General features: G+C 55.9%; 1 protein-coding gene across 1 annotated transcript in view; it reads left to right on the forward strand.

Moving 5' to 3' along the window:
• Positions 1–23,987, forward strand: part of MYO7A (myosin VIIA) — a 102,330-nt gene that overhangs the window by 13,354 nt on the left and 64,989 nt on the right. Inside the window, exons 2-14 of the mRNA XM_030835990.2 lie at positions 1,003–1,116; positions 5,076–5,228; positions 12,286–12,470; positions 12,959–13,080; positions 13,167–13,309; positions 13,585–13,698; positions 14,853–15,006; positions 15,721–15,797; positions 16,329–16,448; positions 17,181–17,323; positions 18,323–18,533; positions 19,055–19,190; positions 22,421–22,527. Of these exons, the coding sequence (XP_030691850.1) occupies positions 1,003–1,116; positions 5,076–5,228; positions 12,286–12,470; positions 12,959–13,080; positions 13,167–13,309; positions 13,585–13,698; positions 14,853–15,006; positions 15,721–15,797; positions 16,329–16,448; positions 17,181–17,323; positions 18,323–18,533; positions 19,055–19,190; positions 22,421–22,527 (1,779 nt within the window). The remainder of the gene's footprint in view (positions 1–1,002; positions 1,117–5,075; positions 5,229–12,285; positions 12,471–12,958; positions 13,081–13,166; positions 13,310–13,584; positions 13,699–14,852; positions 15,007–15,720; positions 15,798–16,328; positions 16,449–17,180; positions 17,324–18,322; positions 18,534–19,054; positions 19,191–22,420; positions 22,528–23,987) is intronic.

Genomic DNA, 23,987 nt, shown 5'->3' on the forward strand with positions numbered 1-23,987 from the left:
CTTTCCTAGCCTGACTGCTTTTCGCCCTTCAGGTCTCAGCTCAGAGGTTTTCTTCATAGAGTGGCTTCTCCGGCGAATGAGTCTCCAGTTGGCCGGCTCTGTCTTTCTCCAGCGTTGGTGTGCTCACTTCCATCACAGCACTACCGCCATCCCAAGTGACCGTGTACTTGCTCAGTTGTTTGTTTTCTGTCTCCTCCCAGCTAGAATGTGGACTCCATGCTCACTGCTCGATCCCCAGCATTTAGATCCATCAGTGCCTTGTACACAGTATGTGCTCAGTACATGCATGTTGAATGCATCAGTGCTGAAAGTGGTTGTTCTAAGTCCATTTTCTGACTCTGGGTTGTAGATTTGGCTTCTGTGAACGCTTACTGAGCGTGTAGTGGGAGCCAGGCCCTTTGCTGAACGCTGCAGGGGACACAAATATAATGTTCCCCTGGCCCCAGATCGGGATGTCCCCACAAGCCAGGAGACAGTGTGGCTGAGAGCGCTGCCCACATATATCATGGGGCCTGGCACAGAGCAGCATCACTGCAGGGAAGTCATAACTGTGGGTGTTGACCAAGGAGGTGACAGAGGCTGTTTGAATGTCCTGGGGGTACGCCTCCTTTAGGACAGAAGGGAAGTGTTTCTGCCTAAACTGCAATGAGTCTGCTGTACATGTGTGGGCTGTAGCGTCTTGGGGAGAGGTCAGGGCTTTGGACAGGCCTGGGCTTGAAGCTGCCCAGCTGTGTGGTGTTGGCTCTTCCCCTCTCTGAGCCTCTGCTTACTCATTATAAATTGGGGACAGTAACAGCTGCCCCAGAGGAGGGATTGATGACACTACATCGTGCCCAGCCCAGGCCCTGGCACCATGGCTTCCACAGTGCCAGTTCCCTTCTCTTCCCTCTTCTGTGGTTGGCACAAGAGCCTCTGGTGGTGGAGGGGTGGGCACAGGACTGCTTGGAAGGAGTACCCGATCCCCCTCCCTGCTCACCTGGCCTGGGCCTCTCTCACCCGCAGGGGGACTATGTCTGGATGGACCTGAGATCCGGGCAGGAGTTTGATGTGCCCATCGGGGCAGTGGTGAAGCTCTGTGACTCTGGGCAGATCCAGGTGGTGGACGATGAAGGCAATGTGAGTAGCCCGTGGCCACCCCGCCCCCAGGCCTTGGGGGGGACCCAGGCTGACAGGTGACCTGCCTCAGGGGGATGGAGGCAGTGCCTGTGCCCCGCTTCTGCCTCTCAGAGCCCCCTTCCCCCATGGAGCTTTCCCCATCACCCCCGTGGGAGGGAGCCTCCCCTTCTGCCCCAGGCTGCCTGTTCTAGTTCCACCAGCACTTCAGTCCATTCTGCCTGGTATTAGAAATGTGTGTCTGTGTGGGCATACCGGTGTGTACAGTGGGGCAGGAGGTGGCACCGGACTGGGAGCTCCTCAGGTACAGGGGTGCTTTCGGGTCAGACAGACCGGATTCAAATCCCATCCTGCCCACTTGCTAGCTATGCAACCTTGGCCAAATCTCTTTCCCTCCTGAACCCTCACAGAGTTATTGATTCATATGTGAGATCACACGTGAATGCCTCAGAAGAGGGTGAGGGGGTCTGAAAACGCCCGCTCTCGTTCTGTGGGGTTATGGCATCACACGAATTCACTGTCCACCCCAACGCTGCCCTGGAATTAGTCTAACAGTTGAATGCTTTATCTCTTGTGGCCCTGAAGAAAAGGGCCACAGGAAGTGTAAGTTTAATAGACAGTGAGAGTGGGGCCTTGGGGAGGGAAGAAAAGGTCTTAAGTCAGGGTCCTGCCTTAGAGAAGGTGACCCTGATGAGGGCCCAGAGGGGAAGCCTGGGAACTCTGGACATGTGTGCATGTGCATGGCATGTGTGTATGCGGCAGGGGCACATGTACAGCCTAGTGGGGACATGGAGGACCAGAGAGATTAGGTTCCACCGTAATCTGGGTTGTGTCTGATGCTGTGGCCGGCGCTGGGGGCACAGAGACAGTCCCCATCTTAGCCTCTTAGTTTGATGGGGGTGGAAGAGGGCGCAGTGACTTGGAGAAGAAGGCTCTGTTGAGCGCCAGGGGAGGGCTCAGGACCCTGGAGGCCTGGTACTGAACGTGGAGGAGGCAGGGACATCACTGCTATCCCTGCAGCCCCCAGGGATACCCGCCTTGGGGTTTGCAAAGCCCTTTGACCGAAGTTCTATCTTTAGGTCCTCACAGTGTCTGTGAAAGGCAGGGAGGACAGCAACTGTTACCCCAAGGGGAAACTGGAGTCCAGAGAGGGACCCTCAGGACGAGTCGCACAGCTAGTGAATGATGGTGCTGGGGTCAGGATCCGGACCTCTGGGTTTTGTGTGGGCGTTTCCTCTCCCAGCATCTCAGTGGCAGCTTAGAGCTCAGGTTCTGTTAACCACACTTTTGTCCCCTGAGCTTTTAGAAATGGAGTGCCTGCAACGTCATTCCAGAGGCTCCAGTTCCAGGGCCTTCTAGGAAGCCCCTGTGAGGTTGCAGCCTCAGAAGGGGGACACGGATTTGGCTGGCAGCACACACAGGCCCACAAGCTAGCCTGGACCCCCCAGGTGGGGCCCAGGGACTCTGTCTGCAGGCTTGAGTTTCATCTGGGTCATGTTGCATGTCAGATGGTGTCCCATAACTGTGTCACCGGATCCCAGAGGTCCCCTCCCACTTGCCCCCTGAGAACGGGGGCTGCAGAGGGGGGAGGGATGTGGCTGGCTGGCTGGGAGCAGGTTAGCGGGCTGGGTTTGCTTCAGTGGCATTGGGCCCCTAGCGGCTTCTGGCCTCCCCTTTCACCAGCCTTTCCTACTCGCACTCCCTCCCCCTACCCCACCTCCAGGCCATCATCTTTGACCCCTCTGTCTGCCCACAGACTCCCTCAGCTTGAGGGCAGGGACCAGGTGAATCACATCTGGTTCCCCAGAGCACAACAAAAGGTCTCCCAGAGAAGGTCCTCTGTAAAGACTTGCTGAATGAATGAAAGGTCATGGTTCCGTCCTCACTGGAGTCCTAAGGCTCTGCTTTTGTCCAAGCTGTTCTCATTGGCAGATGTACCCCTCCTTCCCTTCCTCTACAGAGCACGTGGTCCTTGCCTCTCTGAGCTCAGTGCCAGGCCAGCTCGTTCCCAAATGTGCCCCCAGGCCCTAGAATTGGCCATGTTCCCTCTCTGTCTCTCGCTGGTATGCCTTCAGGGCCAGGCCTCAGTTTCTGCCCTGGTTACACTTTGGTCTGTGCTGTAGGTGTCTGTGGACGTTGACCTGAGCGCTACTGACCTCAGCCGGGCGACCTTCCATGCAGGAAAGGGGCGGGGAAAGGCTCAGCTCTGCCATCTAACTGAGCGCGCCACTTTACCTCTCCAATGTGACTCCTCACTGTAAGACGGGACTGGTAATTCCATGATGAGATGTTAAGAGAAACAAATGAGAACATACATCTCTTTTGCAACAAAAACTGGAAAACATTAAAGTGATAATACCCAGCACTGGTTGAGCAATTATCAGGCACCAGTGCTTTTTAGACCTGGCAGGAGTGAAACAGAGGTTGGCCATTATTGTATCAATTAACCCTCCCAACATCTCCAAGAAAAAGGGATTGTTAATCTCATTCCCATTTCACAGATGAGGTTGTAGAGGTTCAGGAAAGCAAAGTGATGTGCACAGGGCTACAGGTCTTGCAGTGGCTGAGCCACCTCTTAACTCTGTGCGGAAGTGTCTTGGGGAGGAATCATGGGACCAGAGGCTGGGGTCGAGCGGGGAAGGCAGACAGCCTGCCCAACGTCCTCTCCCCTCTGGCCCACTCCAGGGCTTAGGACCGAGTCAGGGAAAGGGAATTTTCCAATTGGATCAGCTTTTATCAAGAAATAGGGTGGGAGAGAGGAATGTTCCACACGGGATTGGAAAGTCGGCGGGTTCTTTGATCTCACCACCAGGCGCATTCACGTCAGGGCTGTCTGAGGGCCTGACCTGGAATGTAATGCCCTGGCCCAGGAGATGCCGTGAAATGCCAGGGAAACTGGAGTCATGAGCAATCGCTGGCCTGCCCCTCACCTCTCTGAGGGCCGTGGTCCTCTGATCCTATTTTCTCATGTGATGTGAGGGGGCTGGAATAGGGGACTTCTGGAGTCTCTCCATGACTAGGACTCTGCTTTTAATTCAGACTGGTTCCTAGTAGTCCCCAGCCGGCCATCTGTCTCATCGGGGATCCCCTGCCACGTCATTTGTGCCTGGCCCCTATATGAGGCACTGTGAACCAGGCGTATAGCAGACATGGAACCAGCCTTGGGGAAAATGGAGGGGTCAGGGCCAGAACTGCGCTCCGACAGTGGCAGTGACCATTGCCTTGCAATGGGAGACCTAGGGTATGTGGGAGCCCAGAGGAGGCACCGACCCCAGCCTGGGGAACCAGTCAGCTTTCTGCCTGGTCCTGAGGCTCCCAGGGTTCCGGCATTTGGGAACAAGGAGGGGGCCCCAGAGGGCTTTGGAGGTTTGACTCAGGTTGTAGCCACAGTGCAGAGCACAGGAGAGATTCTCACTTCTCTGAGAAGCTGGGGCTGTGAGTAGAGGGTGCTGGAGACCACCTGGGGGAGGTCAGAGGAAACCACGGCTTCACAAACTTGTTGAAAGAACAAAGGCTATGGCCCAGATGTGCAACCATCTGCCCCCCGTGGCAGCAGGAAATACTGCACTATCTGAATAATTCTTGTGCCTTTGTTTATCGGAGTTTGGATTTGAAGCCAAGTCTGTCTAACTCCAGTGATTACACTTTCCACTCCATCCTGTAAGGTGACTGGAGAGACTAATCCCCTTTATGACAACCATGAGGTAGGGCCCAAATCCCTGCCATGCCCACCTCTTAGGTCTGCAGAGAGAATCCCCTAAGAGGAGGAAGAGTGGTCCATGAAGGGTAGGGGTGGGCGCTAACGTCCTCATAGATGTTAGAAATGATAGAGTTTGGCCGCAGGAGAGGCCCTTATGGGGTCGCAGGTACCCGGGGTTCCCGTCCCTCCCGGGACTGTTCTCTAGCAAAGTGCAGCCAGGAGGACGCAACTAGCTTACGTTAGCCACTGTGCCTCCCCGCAGGAACACTGGATCTCCCCGCAGAATGCCAGGCACATCAAGCCCATGCACCCCACGTCGGTCCACGGCGTGGAGGACATGATCCGCTTGGGGGACCTCAACGAAGCTGGCATCCTGCGCAACCTGCTCATTAGATACCGAGACCATCTCATCTACGTGAGTGCCGCCCCGCCTGCCAGCAGCCCCGCCCACTTGCAGTCCCTCTGACTTGCAGCCAGCCCTGCCCAGCCTCTGCAGCTGGCCACTGGGGACCAGGGACTCAGCCCATGCCCACAGCCGCTCGGGTCTGTGGCTCATCCTCTCTTTTGGGCTGTGGCTTGTGTGGTCTGTGATTGGAGAATGGGGAGGTTTTTTCCCAGAGGTTCATGTGCCTCCGTAGGGCTGAAACCGCCGGGAGGCCAGACCAGGGAGGGGACGGTGACAGGCTCAGTGCTTTGCCCAGAGATGGGGGATCTGCTGCTCTCCCTGGGTTTGCTGTGGGGTCAGGACCTGCCACGGGTCCTCAAAGTCAAGAGGGGATGGGTTGGAAGTCTGTGTCCTCTTGAAGGGGATGGGGGCTGGACATGCTCCTTGATCCCCCAAACCCTTGAAATTAGAACCAGTCATACACACCCCCCCACACTTCCCCACCTTGAAACTCAAGAGGACAAATAAAGAGCATCTCACTCAGCCAGGAGTGAGCTGATCCCAAGAGGTGAGCTGAGAGACCATGAGAACAAGAAGGGCCCATCAGGATCATTTAGTCTAGAGATTCTCACACTTTCTGGCCTCAGGAGTGCTTTATGTTCTTAAAAATTATTGAAGACCTCAAAGAGCTTTTGTTTATGTGGGTTGTATCCATTGATATTTAACATATTAGAAATTTAACTGAGACATTTAAAAGTAACCACAAAAAATCCATTACAGGATAATGTATTTTTATGAAAAATAACTATATTTGCCAACATAAAACAATTAGTAAGAAGAGGGGCATTGTTTTACATTTTTTTCAAATATTTTTAGTATCTGACTCAATAGAAGACAACCCGATTCCTGTATCTGCTTCACATCCAGACTGATGTGACATTGTGTTGACTGAAGTGTATGAAGAAACTCTGGCCTCACAGATATGGAGGTGGAGAAGACAAGACCTTATGGACTTCCTGAAAGGGTCTCTGGGACCCTCAGGGGTCTTTGGACCACACTCTGAGAACTGCTGACCTAGTCCCATTTTACAGACAGGGAAACTTAGGCTCTATAAGGCTTAGCCAGGCCCGGAGCTGTGTGCCCAAGCAGCTCAGGGGTGAAGGAAGCTGTGGGTGTACAACAAGGAGAGAGCAGGAGGGAGCCCCCTGAGCCAGGTCCCCAGGCTGGGCATGCTCAGGGGAGGTGTGGGGTGATAAGTGCCTGAGAGGGGTGCGGAGCTGGTTCCGCAGAGTCTGTAGGAGTGAGGTCTCGCTCCCAGGTCACCTCCTGGCCGCTGGCGGAGATGGCGTTCAGGAAGGGACACTTCATGAACAGAAGGCCTGAGGCAGGACCGTGCCGAGTGAGTGATTTGTCAGACTGTGAAGGGGAGCCAGGGAGACAGAGCTGGGAGAGTCTGAGGGAACCTGAGGAAGCACAACAAGGAACTCTCGGGCCCTCAGAAGTCCTGGAATTGTGGTGCCTCAGCTGCTCGGGAGGCCCCCTGCCAGCCTCCCCACTCTGGGTCCTTCTGTAGCTTTGAGCTCCCAAGAAGAGGCTGTGCTTGGGCCCCTGACGTGCGTTGATTGCATTGGCACAGCAAGCAGCTTTCTCAGGGAGACCCTTAGTACCCACAAAGCCCCTCTCACTCCTTTCCTCACCCAGGGGGCAGGGCACAATGGCACCTCCAGATGTGAGCAGTGTCACCTAGACAATGGCGTGGGGGAGCTAGGACTTGAGCCCAGGCCAGAGATATCCCATGGGACCCACTGGTGTCTGCACCCCAGTTCTTGGCGGTTCCCTCCTCCCTCCTCTCTCTGGACAGCAGGTGGACACAGGATGGTCCAGGGGCTCTCCATGGCCATCCACCCAGGTCTGGGTGGAGTCTGACACTTGGGTCTGGAGGTGAGTGGGAGCCTACCTACTTGCCTGCCCAGGGAGGCCACTGCAGAGCTGACGTCCTGACACAATCTCCTTTTGGGGGTGAGCTTCACAGGGGGGAGCTGAGTGAGGTGGGAGTTGTTTCCACCAGGGACCCCGCGGACAATGTCTAAGAATAATTCAGAGGCATGTAGTTGGTTATTTTGCACGTTGTTTAGTGATTTTGCCGGCAAAATGGTTCTTTGTAAGTGAGGGGGTCGGTTGGTAGACTGAATCAAAGAACAAAGGCAAACGCAGGATTCAAAAGGGAGAGAGGAGGAAAAAACTTCAGACAGTCCGAGATCAGTGAATCTTGTTTGTGAAGTTTTGAGGGTAGACTGGCAGCCGGCAGAGAAATCAGCCTGAACATTAGGCCTTACCTAGGTTGACTGTGGGATCAAAGAAAAGAATTCTAGAGTTTTGTGGATTCTCCAGAGAACGCTGGGATCTGCACCGTTTGCCTCATTAGAAGTTTCACTAGTAGCCTTTCTGACTGATTTTTGGGTGAGGGTGGGAGGGCACGGGGGTGGAGCCCACACGAGGTGTCTGAGCTGTCTTTCTCCTTCACAGACTCATGGCTGGAAGTCAAGTCGTGGCACCTGGAAGGTGCCCAGCTTGGATAGTCTGTGGGCCTGAGATGCTGGGTGTCTGTTGGTCTGGGGAGCTGTGCTCCACAATTGTAGGGCTCAAGAGTCAGCTCAAATGACTCTCTGACTCTATGATTCTGTGACTGGGTGCGTGAAGTAGGATTAGAGCAGGGCTTTGAAGAAGCAGCCAGGCCATTGTCCCACCCAGAAACCATACCTGTCCCTAACCATGGCAACCCCTGGTCACTTCATGGCTTGGGTTACCCTGGGCACACCCCCACACGCCCAGGATTTCCTCAGATTACCACGGCCACTCACAGCCTTTGGCCCGGAGGACGCTCTGTCCCTGACTGTCTGCCCAGGGCTTGCCTGCTCCAGCTGGCCTGGCCCCAGGTGTGTGAGGGACAGCACCCCAGGGCCGTAAGTCAGCCCGAGGCACCCTACATGAGCAGAGCCTTCAGAGGACACCTAGCAACCTCTCACTGGGTGGTCCCAGAGGCCAGGGGTCATCCCTGGGTCTTGCAGGCAGCAGGTGGCAGGGCTGATGCTAAACATGGGCTGGAGCCCTGGTCTGGGGGCTGGGGGGCCTGGATCCAGGTCTTGACAGGTCGCCTTTAGGGAGTCCCTACCCATTTCTGCTCTCAGCCGTCCCTTTGGCACAATGGGGTGGGTGCCTCTGTGACACTGGGAAGGTGTATGTGTCGAAGATGTATGTCTTGGTCTCCATGGTCTGCTAAGGGAGAGGCCCCAGGGCTAGCAGGCCCGGAGGCTTCCTGGAGGAGGTGGATTCCTACCATATCTCCTGGGGTGTGTCTCTGGCCCAAGAGAGGCTCCTTGATCTCCACCTGGGGACTTGGGGGCCCCTAGGGACCTGTGTGCTATGTCCTTGTCTTGGGAATAATCCTTATCTCTTCCCTACTCCAGCCCATGGGCCCACAGGGCAGGCTTTATTACTGGAGAAGAGGCCTGTGCTGGGTAGTTGGACATTAACTCTCTGCTGACCATGAACCCTTGGAGAGACAGAGCCAGAGGGCCTCAGGGAGCAGTGCCTAGAGCCTCAGGGGACGGACGGGTGCTAAGGCCCAGAGAAAGGCAGGATGGGCCTGGGTCTCATTGTCAGCAGTGGCCAAGCCCCTCACTTCTCTTACCTCCCCCACTGCCAGCTCCGCAGTCTCACAGGTGAATTCCTGGGATCTGGGGGAGCCCAGGTGGGGAGGCGAGAGCTGGGGTTCTGGTGCCAGGGTCCCTCCTTCATCCCACTCCCTGCTTATCTGCTGTGCAACCTTGGCAAGCCCCGCCCCTTCTCAGAGGCTCAGTTCTCCCATCTAAGAAGGGGCGTCATGACTACATCTCACAGGGGCCTTCTGACAATACAGAGAGAGATGGCCTGGAAGCTGCAAGTCCTGCGCCCGACAGGGATCTTCCTGGCAGGTGGTGTGTCCTTGTTCTGCTGGGCCGGGTCCTCTCGCTGAAGGAAAAGGCTTCGTTTTTATTATTTAGTTTGAAATGGGTACATGTGCTACAGATTGGAAAATATTCCTTCTGCCACAGAGATGACCGCTGCTACTCACTTCTTATCTATCCTCTAAGAGAAAGACTATATATATATGATATATATGATATTAAATTATATATATATATAATTAAAAATTTTTTCTACACAAATGATAGCATTTCTCCTCACACCTGTGTGCTTTTTCCACTAGCCCCAGCCCGGGCCATCCTTCCTGTCAGCGTAGGCAGGCCCGCCGCAGTGTTGCTGACAGGCCTGTCCCCTCAGCTCCTTTTCTTGCTGTTTCCTGTGGACAGCAGTGAATTTCTTCTCCGTCCATTAATTTAGTGACTCATTCGTTCACTTGCCAAACATTTGCTGAGTGTGTCTTACGCACCATGCACAGTATTGGGCCCCAGGTAGAGAGAGGAGTGAGGCTGGGGGGCAGAGGCCTTGAACCAGAATTATGGAGGAGTTGGGGGCCAAGTGAAGGGGACCATGGAGGCTGTGATGGGTCACACAGGAGGGCGCCTGGCTTCCTGCGGGGGGAGCGCTCATCTCCGTTTGGACCTGAAGGATGAACAGGCATTAGCTGGGTGAGGGGGCAGGGGACGGAGTTTGGAGCTTTTAACAGAAGGTTTAATATGGAGGGAGCCTCTGGCTGTGGGATGCAGATAACGAGGGCCAGGGCTCGGAGGTCTGTGGGCAGGGGAAGGATACTGACTTTGTCCTGAGGCCATGGGGAATCTCCTGAGGGTTTTCAGGAGGAGGATGACACAGTCAGATTTTCAGAGCTGACTCTGGTTCCCAGTGGAGGACAGATTGTAGGGGCCAGTGTGGAAGCTGGGAGCCCAGAGGGGAGGCGCCTGGCCGGGGAGGTGGCCGTCCCCATGGAGTGAAGTGCATTGTTATGAAGGAGAGGGAGGCCTCCCGGCGTCCCGCCCTGGTGAAGGTCCGCCCTGGTGAAGGTCCGTGGTGAAGGTCGGCAGTGAAGGTCGGCTGTGAAGGTCGGCTGTGAAGGTCGGCCGTGAAGGTTGGTGATGGTGCTGTTGGCCGAGTCGGGAGGCAGAGGAGGAGCAGGGTTGAGGGGAGAGTAGGCTCCCATCTGGACAGGCTGGTGGACATCAAGTGGGGGAGGAGGCTGAGGGGTCTAGCGCTCAGGAGGGCCCTCTGGGCTGTGGGCAGAGTAGACAGGGCCATGGGAGCTGTGAGGGGGAGAAGAGGGTCCAGGCCCAGCCCCTGGAAGGCTGCTTGTGGCATCTCAGCGTTCCCTTTGCCCTGTGCTTGGTCTGTCCTCAGGGCCACCTCGGTCTGGCTCTGACTCCCCCCGTTGATCGGTTCATTGGGTCTGAAATAGTGTCTCTGCCTCCTGCGTCTGTAGCTGCTCTTCATTCGCCCCAGCTGCCAGGGTGACCTTTTCCCAGCAATCCTCCCAAGTGTCCCGTCCTTTTATGCCTCTGTGCTTGATCCCCACTGACGAGCCCTCCACTCCCCCGTCCCCCCCCCCCACCGCCCCAATCTCAAGGAATCCGTGTGTTCGGTGCAAGCTGCCAGGGCCCCAGGCTCTCCCTCCCTGCCACCCAGCGTGTGGCTGTCAGCCTCCCCACGTGCCTCAGGGAAGGGTTCTTGAATGACAGCACGGAGCCTAGCTGGCCCGAGGCCAGGTCGTTGAGCATCGCTTTGTTAGGGAAGTATTCAGAAGAAAGGAAGGGAGCATTTGTGGACAGCTGACTCTATACCAGACACCTGTCAAAGGTTGTGCCCTTTGGTCTCTATGACAGCCCTGGGAGGTGGGTGTTAACCATCTCCCTTTTACAGATGAGCAAACTGAAGCTTAGAGAAGCAAAGTGATCTGCCAAAGGGATGTTCCTTGTGGCTGTCTCTCCTACCTGGTTACCAGAGTCTAGCTGGTAGGAAGAGCCAGGGGGAGAGGAGAGTCCACTGGGGCCCAAAAGGACAATGTCTGGCAGGAGAGAAGCCTGGGTCTGGGGTGCTCAACCCAGGGCAGCTTTGCATGGCCACACCTGCCCCCGGGGTGGGCACTTGCCCTGGCATGCGGTGCTGGCAGCAGCGCCTTCCCTGCACGGCCACCTTGGGCCGAGGCTGCTAGGGTGTGACTGGGGCTCTGGTATGGTGCACTGGGCCCTGGGTGGGAGGGGATGGGCAGGGCTGTCGCCTCCCCTGCACAGTCACGTCTTTCTTCAACCCCTCTGGGCCCAGATGTCAATAGATCCGTCACCATTTATAAGCTGGGCCTGACCTTTTTGAGTTGGAGTGGGGAGAGGTGGGGAGGGAAGGAGAAGTAACCCCTGAGGGCCTCCCTGTGTCCTGGTGGCAGGAGGGCCAGGCCTTGTGTCCCCTGTGTAGCAGGGCCCACAGCAGGAAATTTTGCATGTAGGTGCCCTAGCAGAGGAGCCCGAGGAGAGAAAGCCCCCAGAAGGCTCTCTGAGGTGTGTCTGGCCTGTGTGTCCCCACTGCCTGGGATGGCTGGAGGCACTCTGTCCCCCACAGCACAGGGGCAGTGCTGCAGAGACTGGGGCCCACCCAGCCCCTTTAGCTCTTTATGGCTTCATTCCACTTCCCCCTCACCAACCCAACTCCTCCACTCTGGGAAGGTCCAGTTTGTGAATTTTGCTCTGAAGGTTTGGGATGCAGGGTTTGGAGGCAAAGGTGGGGGCCAGCATTTGAGAATTACCTGCAGTGTGCTATAAATTTTAAAGTCCACCATCTTCTTTCATAAAGTTATATTATGCCCATTTTACGGATAAAGATAAGGAAATTGAGGCTTTAAGACCCGCCTTCCCTCCCTCCCCACTTCCTCCCTCCTTTCATCAAATGTCTCTGAGCACCTACTGTGAGCCCGACCCAATGCTAATCTGAAGGCCCCACCCTCAGCTCATAGGGAGGTAGGATTCTGACCCCAGATCCATGGGACTCCAAAGCCAGTGCTGTCCCTTCCAGAGGGACAGAGCAGGGCAGAGCCTGAGAGCTTTCTAGAGTCAGAGCTTCCCACGTGGGAAGGAGTGAGCTCCCTGTTCCTTGTTGCCCACAGACCTACACGGGCTCCATCCTGGTGGCTGTGAACCCCTACCAGCTGCTCTCTATCTACTCGCCAGAACACATCCGCCAGTACACCAACAAGAAGATTGGGGAGATGCCCCCACATATCTTTGCCATTGCTGACAATTGCTACTTCAACATGAAGCGCAACAGCCGTGACCAGTGCTGTATCATCAGGTGGGCGGCCCAGGACCAGCATGGAGCTCCAGGCTTGGCCCCTAGAACTCCTGCTCTGTGCTCCTGCTAATGCCTCCTAATATAGAGAATCACCTCCCCTTGCCCAGGCCTTATACCTCTATTAATGCTACCAAAGCGCATGTTAACTGTTAAGACCAACCTTGTTTACTGCCGGCTCCTGTTAAATTATGGTCAGTTGCAACCTTAGGCTCCTGTTCTCTCTTGGGCAGAGGGTAAAACAACAAAGCATTGATCGAGCATCTAGTTCGTGCCATGCTGTGCGGCAGTATGGGTGGAGGAGCGTGTGTGTCTGAATAAGGGGAAAGAAGGTAACCTTTAGCTGTGGCAGGGCGCTGAGCTCCTTTCGCCTTCCCCAGACCTGGAAGGTCCGTAGTGTCAGCCCATTTTACAGATAGGGAGCTGGTTGGAGGGGGGGCTGTAGTTTAGGGCAGTAACAGGTCTTGCCTCTGCCTGGGGCTCCTCTGCAGTGGGGAGTCTGGGGCAGGGAAGACGGAGAGCACAAAGCTGATCCTGCAGTTCCTGGCGGCCATCAGCGGGCAGCACTCATGGATCGAGCAGCAGGTGCTGGAAGCCACCCCCATCCTGGAAGGTAGGGCCGGGCTCTCAGGGCGGGGCTGGGGGGCTGGGGGGCGACTGACATTGACCGTGACCCATGAACGTCTGCCCACCCTGCAGCATTTGGGAACGCCAAGACCATTCGCAACGACAACTCAAGCCGCTTCGGGAAGTACATCGACATCCACTTCAACAAGCGGGGCGCCATCGAGGGCGCCAGGATCGAGCAGTACCTGCTGGAGAAGTCACGTGTCTGTCGCCAGGTGGGCCCGAGGCCCTGGGCAGAGCTGCAGCTGCGCGGGAGCCCCAGCCTCAGGGGGGTGTGGGGTGCACACCGTCTACATGGCCTTGGCTGTCCCTGTGTTGCAGTTCGCTTGCCTCAGTGCCTGAAATCCCAGCAGGAAACCCACCCACGGGGACTTTTTCATGAAAGGCACTTGTTAACATAGTAAACTGGTTACAGTCTGCTTGTCTGTCTGGCTCCCGATGGCCTCCTCCCGCCCTCCCATCCCCCAACACCTTGTGCTCCCATTTTCAGGCCCCCGATGAAAGGAATTACCACGTGTTCTACTGCATGCTGGAGGGCATGAGTGAGGAACAGAAGAGGAAGCTGGGCCTGGGCCAGGCCACAGACTATAACTACTTGGCCATGGTGAGGCCCAGGTGGGGCACCCGGGGAGGGGGACACCGTCCCAGCCCCTCCGCAGCTCCAGGCCTGGTGGGTAGGAACTTCTCTGTGGGCTTCCTTCCATCCTCTGACTGGCCCCAGCCCACCATAAGGCCTGTTCCCCACGTGGGCACACGCCTGCTTGTACACACATCTAGACGAATTATCACCACAGACACACACAGGCCTAAATGTGTTCACGTCCCAGCCCCAGGGACGCAAAGACACACACACGCCCACGAGTACGCGCACCCGGCCCTGTCTGCACACGTGGGAGGTGATACGTTATTCTTTGAGGACGTGGAGACTGGGACCTCTGCCAGGGCCCCCAGGATTGTAGGGTACAGCCTGCTGTGGCTTCAGCCCCGGGGGCTTACTGGTTGCCGGGCCCTGTTGCCAGCCTCTTGCTGTCTGGACATAAAGGAAAAGTGGGCCTGAGGCCATTGCTGCCACTCAGCGCCAGTGGTGGGCCATGCACACAGCAGGCTGGACTGGGGGGAGCCCACGCCGGGTTGTCTGGACCTGAGGTGCGCCAGCCACGTGGACACAAGTGTGGGCCATGGCAGCTGAGGGATGTGGGACAACCAAGGGGGGTGTGTGTGTATGTCTGTGTATTGTAGGTGTGGCAGGCCTTTCTGGACACTTCCGTTAGCTGGTTGGCACACTTGGATACACACACACACGTGCACACACGGGTCTCATAGGCACACACAATGGGGCAGACCCCAGGCGATGCCCTGCCTGTCTGTAGTTACCACCTCCCGCCTTCTACCCCAGGCTGCACCTTGTGAGGGGTTCAGGTTCCTGAGGGTGGATGTCCATGGGGGGAGAGGGGTAAGGTAAGGCCTTGGTGCTGTGACTTGCCAGGCGGGGTGACGGGGGCAGGCCTGGCATCAGTGACCCGGCTCCTCTCACTCATGGGAAGAAGGGGCATCCATGCTCCCCAGATGTGGGCAATGTATTCCTGAGAAGGCCAGCCAGGAGCTTTCTAGACTTCCTGGAGGAGTCATAGGTGAAGTCAGTGCTCAGAAACCCAGGCTGGCCTGGCCAGGCAGAGGGCCCTTCAGCCCAGGCACTGTGGGTACCTGTGGCCTCCCCGACACCCTTCTACTCCCCACTCTCCCACCCACTCCCACCAGGGTAACTGCATAACCTGTGAGGGCCGCGAGGACAGCCAGGAGTATGCCAACATCCGCTCGGCCATGAAGGTGCTTATGTTCACAGACACGGAGAACTGGGAGATCTCAAAGCTCCTGGCCGCCATCCTGCACCTGGGCAACCTGAAGTATGAGGGTGAGTGACTGAACAGCCATCTTCAGAAAGGAAGGCAGGCTAGAAAAGGGAAGACGTTCACTCATCTGACACTCCAGCGATGTGCCAGGCTGGGAGGAGGTCCTCTGAGACAGGCACCAAGTCCACTCTGCTCTTGCCCTGGTGTCCAGCATGGCCCCAGGACAGAGTAAGAGCTCTGGGAATGTTCGCTCAGTATGAATGAATGATCCCAGCTCTAAGGAGCTCACAGTCTAGTGAGTCTTGAAAGACTAAGAGACGTGGAGAAAGCACGCACCAGGCAGAAGGAAGAGCCTGTGCAAAGGTCCTGAGGCCTGAGAGAGCAGGGCACATTTGGCGAAGGGCAGATGGTATCAGGCACAGAGCTAGACAAGTTCTCCAAGCCTGTCTCAGGAGCCCCTGATTGCTCTGGGGGTCTGGAGTGAGGGTCATGGGAGAGAGGGCCGTGACTGCCAGTGTCCGCTACGTGGATATCAGGCATGGGGCCAGATGCTGGGCATACGTGCTCCCTACCCTCCTGGTGCCCGTGGCTCACGGTGACAACATTCGTCAAACTGATATTAACCCAGAAAAGCATTTAGTCATGGTGCTGATGCCCTCTGTGGGCAGGGCAGTCCCCCTGAGACTCGAGAAAAGAGCTGCCTTGTCCTGCTAGACCGTCCCTTTCCCCCCACGCCCCGCCCCTTGCCTGACGCTGCGCCCTGATGCTGCTGACAGACCGTACGTTTGAAAACCTGGATGCCTGCGAGGTCCTCTTCTCCCCATCCCTGGCCACAGCCGCGTCTCTGCTCGAGGTCAGTGAGAGCTTTCTGTCCCCTCGCCTGCTTCTCCCTCTCCCAGAGGGGCAGTTTTGACTTCATCAGGGAGCTGGGGCCCTCTGCTTGGAGAGTTCTGGAAGTTCGACGTCGAGAACCGGTTGTGTGCAGGATCTGTGTTGGGCACGGGTCCCAGAGGAGGAGTGGGGACCTAGCACGGCTGCCCCTGGGGAGGGTGTGGAGCATGAGGGGCCCTGAGAAGGTCAGTCAGTCTTGTAGTAAAGATTTACTAGACTCTGCCTCGAGTTGGAAAACTGGTATAAATAAAGCCAGAGTCAAAGCCGGTGCCGGAGGGACAGGGGACATGCTGGGGGGATGGGAGGGGGCTGTCGAGGAGAGAGCAGTTCCTTCTCAGCCGCCCTTGGGTGGGTTTGATGACTGGGGAGGATATGGCCGTGGAGGGCAGAGTCTGAGTCAGGCCTGGTGGAAGGCGGGAGGGGTTCTAGGTGTGATGGAGGGAGGGGTAGGCTGGCGGGCGGCTGAGTGGGTGCCTGGATGTTGCCCCACTAGGTGAACCCCCCAAACCTGATGAGCTGCCTGACCAGCCGCACCCTCATCACCCGTGGGGAGACGGTGTCCACCCCGCTCAGCAGGGAGCAAGCGCTGGACGTGAGAGACGCCTTCGTCAAGGTGGAGTGGCTGCCGGCTCTCCCCGGCCCACGGGAGGTGGGGTTGTTCACGGACAGGAGCCGAGGAGTCCACAGAGCTGGAAGGACGTCTGGGCCCTGACCCCGGTCTGCCCTTGGGTCCGGCTCCAGCCACTGGCGCTCTCTGGGGCTTGGGCAAGAGTCTGCCTTCCCCGGAGCCTCATTCGTCTGTCCCACAAGGGGTGGGAGCTGTGCTCTTCAGCGGCCCCAACAGCTCTGGTGCCCTGAGGCCCTCCACACCTGGCCTGCTTCGTGTTGAATCATAACCTTTGGTCACTCGGTCTGCTGTGCTATTCCCAGCCCAGGGCATACCCTCTCTGATCTCTCCAACGAAGACCGCCGAAGAGGGGCTGGGTCGGGTGGAGAAGCCCCCCAGTCCTGCCGTTTTGTCATCCGTCGAGCCCCTCCGCTGTGCCAGGCCCTGTGCTGGGCTCTGGGACCCTCGTGATAATCAGACCTGAAGGGGAGACAGAGATGGTTGGGAGAGATGGGAGCCCAAACTGCATGAGGTCAGGAGAAGTTTCTTGGTGGAGCTGACGTCTCCACAGAGCTTTGAAGGACAGGCAGGAATTGTTCTGGCAGGAGAGGGTGAAGCTTGGGGGTTTCGTGCTGCAGGAAGGGGCTGGAGCGAGGCCGCCGAGGCCCAGGAGCCTGGCCGGTCCTCCTGCGAGGCTGTGGCTGCACCCGTGGCTTACGTGGCTGCCTCTGCCCGCAGGGGATCTACGGGCGGCTCTTCGTGTGGATTGTGGACAAGATCAACGCGGCAATTTACAAACCTCCCTCCCAGGAAGTGAATAACTCTCGAAGGTCCATTGGCCTCCTGGACATCTTTGGGTTCGAGAACTTTGCCGTGAACAGGTACCACGTGGGCTGTGTCCTGTGGGAATTTTCTTCTGCAACATGGACTTCAGTGTCAAATCTCTCCCTTTAAACTACATTTAGTGGCTCCAAGCACACTCTGCCAGGCTGTTGGAAAATTTGACTCCAGACACCCTCTGGGGCCCTTTCCCCTTCTTCCCTGTCCCCTCCAGTCCCTGGGTCAGCTGAGGCCAGCTGGGGTGGTGGAGCGAAGGCTCTTACACCATCACAGACACTCTAGTCCCCGCTGCCCATCAGTCCAGTGTCCAAGTTCCAAGGTGCCACAAAGCAGGTGAGGCCGGGCCTGAGCCAAGCTTGAGATGGGGTGTTGGCCATAGCTGGTGTCCCACTTGGGGGCTGTGTGAGGGGCAGATCGATGGAGCAGGCCCAGGTGGACACTGGAGCTGGAGGCAGCCAGCCCTGCCCCACTTTTTAGCTGTGTGACCCCAGGCAAGTCACTTCAATTCCTGTAATGTTCAGATGTCTCAAAGCCCTCCACACCACCAAAACACTCACACTGAACACATGAAGTGTCTGTCACCTGGGAGAGCACTGAGTTGGTGGCGCAGAGATGTCACTGTCAAGGCCCTTCTTGCCCAATCTCGCGAGCCCGCTTCCCATGTCTGCTGACGCTTTGGATCTCTCTTTGAGGCCCCTCCCCAGCGCTTTGGCTCTTCCTCTCCCAGGTGCTCTGCCAGGGGTGTGGTGCCCATCCACCAGCCCTCTCTCAGGGCCTGGTCATGCAGGGAAGAGGGCTCCAGCCTTAACTCTCCTTCCGACTCACTGAGTGACCTTGGGCAAGTGCTGTGCCCTCTCTGGGCTTCCATGTCCTCTTCGGTAATGGAGGGGGTTGGACTTGCAATGCTGGTTCACCTCAGAGATTGGAAGTCCCAGGGGCACACTGCACACCAAGCTGGGGCCGGCCCCTGAGCGGCAAGGCAGGGCCTGAACATCCCCCTGCCTCCCGCTGCCCCCTGTGCCCTGCACCCCTCCCTGCAGCTTCGAGCAGCTGTGCATCAACTTCGCCAATGAGCACCTGCAGCAGTTCTTCGTGCGGCACGTGTTCAAGCTGGAACAGGAGGAGTATGACCTGGAGAGCATCGACTGGCTGCACATCGAGTTCACAGACAACCAGGACGCCCTGGACATGATCGCTAACAAGCCCATGAACATCATTTCCCTCATCGATGAGGAGAGCAAGTTCCCCAAGGTGGGCCTGCAGCGGAGCGGGGCAGACACGTCCCCTCCACACTCTGAGCCTCCGCTTTCCTCATCTGTGGAATGGGACTAATGATATGCGCCTCTCAGAGCAGCTCTGGGGCCGGTTCAAATGCGCTCATCTGACATTTGGGAATTACCTACGGTCCAGTGGGTCCTGGACCAAACTATGAAGATCTAAGCATGCAGCTGGTGCAGAATAGGTGCTCCAGACACAGAATATGTCTTGGAGTGGGGGAGGGGCTGCTCTCATGATTTTAATCATGGAAAATAGATTTTCTAAGCTGGAACGTACTTTCAAGGTTGTGTAATTCCAATTCACCCGCTTAACAGATGGGGAAATGGAGGCCCAGAGAGCTCCTGTGTGGGGAATAAATAAAGGGAGGGAAGCTGTTGGGAAAAACAGAAGAGGGGGTGAAAAGAAAGGGGGCAGGAAAGGCAGTAGGGCCTGGTAGAGAGTGGGACGACGGGGAGGAGTGGGTGGGCTTGACAGCTGCCGCTTGGTTCCCACAGGGCACAGACACCACCATGTTGCATAAACTGAACTCCCAGCACAAGCTCAACTCGAACTACATTCCCCCCAAGAACAACCACGAGACCCAGTTTGGTATCAACCACTTTGCAGGCGTTGTTTACTATGAGAGTCAAGGTACAGGTGGGCCCTCCGGGGCTGGCTGTCTCTCTTTGCTTGTGTCCCCTCCCTTCCTTCCCCTTGTCCAGCCCAGGACAGAGACCAGGGCCCTGGAATACAAAGAGGGAAGGGATGTTAGGAAGCACTGGGCTCAGTGCTTCTTTTTTAGGGATTTAAAAAAAATTGTGGTAAAATATAATATGAAATTTACCATTTTAACAATTTTTAAGCCTACAGTTCAGTGGCCTTAAGTATATTCATAATATTGTACGACCATCACCACTCTCCAGAGCCTCTTCATCACCCCAAATAGAAGCGCTGTACCCACTAAACAATGACTCTCCACCCTCCCCCCACCCGCTAGTGCCTGATAACCTCTATTCTACTTTCTGTCTCTATGTATCTGACTATTCTAAGTACACCATATAAGCGGAAACATACACTATCTCACCTTCTGTGTCTGGCTTATTTCACTTAGCATAATGCCCTCAAGGTTCATCCCTGCAGCATGTGTCAGAATTTTCTTCCTTTTCATGACTGAATAATATTCCATTGTGTGTGTATATGTGTGTGTGTGTGTATATACACCACACTTTATTTATCCATTCATCTGTCGGTGGACATTTGGGTTGTTTCCACCTTTTGGCTGTTGTGATAGTGCTGCCATGAACATGGGTGTATACCTATCTTTTTGAGTCCCTGCTTTCAATTCTTCGGGTGGGCTCAATGTTCTTTTGCACATATGGGGAAACTGAGTCTCAGAAGGGGCAGTTAATGTTTTTTTTAGATCACATGGCCTATTGGCTGCAAAGTCAGGCCTAGAACTAGCCCCGTTACTCACCAAAACTCTTCGAGCAGCAAGACCAAGTTTGGTCTTTGAAGGAGATGTATCTTCTTTCCTCTTGGGAGATACAATTGGGCTCATTTTAAAGCTAGAAGTGAGGAAGACGGTCAGAAAACGGTCAAGTTTTCCCCACTTGGAATTCCTACAGGGTCTGTCAAAAGCGGGCAGACTGCCCTTGCCAACCTCAGTCCTCACACCCTGGTGCAAAGGGCTGGCCCTGAATGGGCATCAGCTGTGGGATGTGTCTGCCCTCCCGCCTTCAGTCCCAAAGTGTCCCAGCCACAGCCAAAGCCAGTGAAATTTCAAACGAACAAGCAAAGAGCCACTGCTTTCATACTTCCTTGTTGAGTTGGTCCAGGAGGCAGAGAGCAAGCCATGCGGCAATTATGCAATCAGAAGGCTGCTCAGCCCTCATTAGGGTGTGAGATCCGCCCCACCTGTTAGAAAGAAGAAACCCAATGTTAAGTTTGAAGGAGTGTTGAACAAACAAATAGATCTGTTGTTTGGAGTAAGAGAGGGTTTTTTTTTTCAGTGCAGTCCAACCAACGTTCACTGAGCATCTATTATGTCCTAGGCTTCATGATGTGGCTGAGGAGACGAAAATGAAAATTGAGCAAACTCTACTCAGTTATAAAATTATAGAATATTATTAGATCTGGAGGAAACATACGGCTCATCTACTTTTATGGATTTGGAAACTGAGGCCCCGAGAGGGAAATGACTTGCCTAAGGTCACTAATCAGTTTTGAGCTACTTTAAACAATTGTGTCAGCATTTTCTGTGTACAGAGCACTGTTTCAATTCAGTAAATTTTATTTATGACATGTGTGGTGCTAGGTGATCCAAAAAGAAGCTAGAGCTTATGGGTGCATCGTGTTCATTCAACAGATAAGGAAGCTGAGGCCCAGAAGGGGACCTCCCTAGGGTCCCGTAGTGAGTCTGTCATAGAGCTTTAATTAGGACCCTACAATTCCATCCCAACTTCAGAGCCCCCCTTCCAGTACTGAGTGCCACCTGCAGCTCACCCCTCCCCAGATGCCAGGTGGGCAGCTCTGCACTGGGTCTCTGTGCCATCTGCCAGCCAGGGCAGCCTGAGTCCTGGGGGAAAGGGTGCTGCTTCTCTGCAGGGTTCCTCCTCCTCGGGCATCCCCAGCCCTTGGGCTCCTCATCTTCATCCCCGCGCTAGCAAGGCCCCCCATTAACCAGTTCCTAAGTCCTCAGGCCCTGGCAGTGGTAGCCTGCTTTGGAGTCTCTGGTGCAGGGGAGCCTCCCTGGGCTGGTGCCAGGGCTCCTGTGCTCAGGTCTTAACTCTGCCCGTGGCTTGCTGTGTGCAGTTAGACAATTTGCTTAGCTTCTCTGAACATCAATTTCTTCCCTTGTGAGAGTGGGGAAGATAGTCTCCACCTGTCCTGCATATACAGGGGGAGTTGTGAGCATTCCAGCTGTGAAGCCACTACCCAAACACAAGGTATTTTAAATGCATTCCTTTACTATTAGCTGGTACCAGATGAACTTGTGTTCTCTCCCAGGGCACACACTTAACGAGGGCTTTTGACACCTTTGTCACTGAACTTGGGTCCTTGGACTTTTTAATCAATAGAAATTGGTAAGAAGCCAGACGAGAAATTCAGGCAAGCTTTACAGGGGCTCGTGCTGCTTTAGCACGAGGGAGTGAGAACAAGAAACAGGTGCCTTTGCTCACTCCCTGAGCGGGGGCGGGCTGGTTCCTTAAATGAGGTGAGGGCGGTGGCGGATTGGTGGGCCGGGCTGGGGGGTGGGGCGGCTTACGTGGTCAGCTCACTCTCTTGGTGGTGCTGTGTGCTGGGGTCACGGGCAGTTCCCTGCTTTTGCTCCCAGCAGCTCAGGAATGGCAGTCGGTTTGTGGCCTTTTTGTATCTTATTGTTCACAATTGCTGGTACCGCACATGCGTGTGGTTATTTTTAGTCCCTAAGTTTCTTTGTATTTTGTTGCTGGAGGAGACGTTTGTCCAGGTGCGAGCACTCCGGTAGAGGGTCCCAGGTCCCAGACTATCTCCCCTTCGTCCAAAAGACTGAAGCTGGCATTTCAGGGGTTGCGGTGGTTGAGCTGGCAAGGTGCCCCGCTCCCTACCGGGGCCTGAGACTTCCTGCCCTCCGCTTTGGCCAGGCCGGGAAGAGGTGAGCTGTGAGGCTGGGGAGACGAGTTCCAGTGCTGGCTCTGCCCCTCGCTTTCTCTGGGACCGTGGGCAAGCTACTGTCCTCTACAGGCCCCAGAGTCCCCAGCTGTAACGTGGATGTGGTTGAACTAGGTGGCTTTTGAGGGTCTTCCTGGACCAGGCGTTGTGGCTTCGGGGAAGGGGTGAGTCTTGTCAGGGGGAGGCTGCCGGGAGCTGGCGAGGTGTGACCGCTCTTTGCCGCCGCCCAGGCTTCCTGGAGAAGAACCGGGACACCCTGCATGGAGACATCATCCAGCTGGTCCACTCCTCCAGGAACAAGTTCATCAAGCAGATCTTCCAGGCTGACGTCGCCATGGTAATGTCGGGGTGTGGTTTTCATTGGGCAGGAAGGGCCCCCAGAAGCCAGGCCGGTATCTAGATGCCCCCTTGTCTAGTGGCTTCAGCTGAGCTCCTCTGGCCATAGAGCAGGGGTGGTGCTTTGCTGTGGTTCCGGGAGGGGCTGGAGGGCCTCCAAGGTCCTCCTATCGGGTCCTCTTGTACTAATGAGGTAGAGTGGGTGGGGTGCAAGGCCCAGAGAAGGATCACGTGGGGTGCTGCGGAGCAGAGCTTGGTCAGGACTCGGTTTTCCATGGGGGGGCAGGACTCGGTTTTCCATGGGGGGCCCCTCCCCCACCCTGACCTCCAGCAGCTAACAGGGAGCACGGGCAAAGAGGGGACGTCCAGCCTCGAGGACACAGACAGGTGTGGGTGTTCAGAGAAATGGGCCCAAACGGCATATTTGCACCAGCCCTGGACCCCAAACTGCGGGGGGCGGGGGAGAATTTCCCACCCTCGACATTTCCCACCCTCGACATTTCCTTTGGCCCTAGCGTGTTAGCCTGGACTCTGTAGTGGGCTCAAGCCAGATTCAAATCCCAACTCCACCACCTTCTCAATGGGTGGACTTGTTTCTTGCAGGATTTTATGCCTTTTTATCTCATATTTTCCTCCTGTCCCATGGCTTCCTGGAGAGTGCATGGAGGGGCTCGGGGGGGGGGGCAGAGCCGCTGCCCCCCTCAGTGCCTGTCCTGCTGCCTGTGTTGCCCCCAGCCTCCCAGAAGCCCAGACCACTGCCCTGAGGGTTGTCCTCTCTCCCTGGTGGATTTTGCTCCCTGTTTTCTGACCCGCCACGTTCTCCTTGCCCCCCACCCCATCTCGCCGTGCACTGTGGTTCCTGTTGTAGTTTCTCTGTGGTTATTCATCGGGCACTCTCCGCCAGTCAGCGGCTTCTGCGAAGGTAAAAGACCCCAGCCCGGGGCCAGAGGATGGCGGGAGAGGCCTCAGCAGCCCTTGGGGCTGGGCTGTGTCCTCAGCCCCTGAGGCACTGAGGCTTGGGGAAAGGGCCCTTTTTTCTTTATTGTTTTGGAGTGTGCGTTTTTGTGGAGTGGTTTGTGGAGTGCTTTGATTTTTGTTTTCTGAGTTGTGTGGACTTCAGGCATCTCAGTTTCTTAAAGGAGGAAACTGAGCCCTAGAAAAAGAGGTGTGAGACCTGCCCAGTGTATCGGGGCAGGGCTGGGACTCGAACCCTTCTCTCCCAAGTTCTCTGCCTCCACGGAGTCTCTTGGAGGCATCAAGGCCTGCTCCTTCCATCAGGCCCTACTAAGGGTTTCTACGTCCATGACTCAGTCAGATCCTCTGATTAACCTTGTAGGTCAGGAGAGACAGGTGGTAGTATTTTCTGAATTTTGCAGATGGGGGACTGAAGCTCAGAGATGGAGTGTGGTTCACTCCCAGTCACAGCATCTGGGGGAGCTGGGACTAGAAGCCACTCCCTGC

Source organism: Globicephala melas, chromosome 8 (assembly GCF_963455315.2).
Source record: "Globicephala melas chromosome 8, mGloMel1.2, whole genome shotgun sequence".
NCBI classification, from domain to species: domain Eukaryota; kingdom Metazoa; phylum Chordata; class Mammalia; order Artiodactyla; family Delphinidae; genus Globicephala; species Globicephala melas.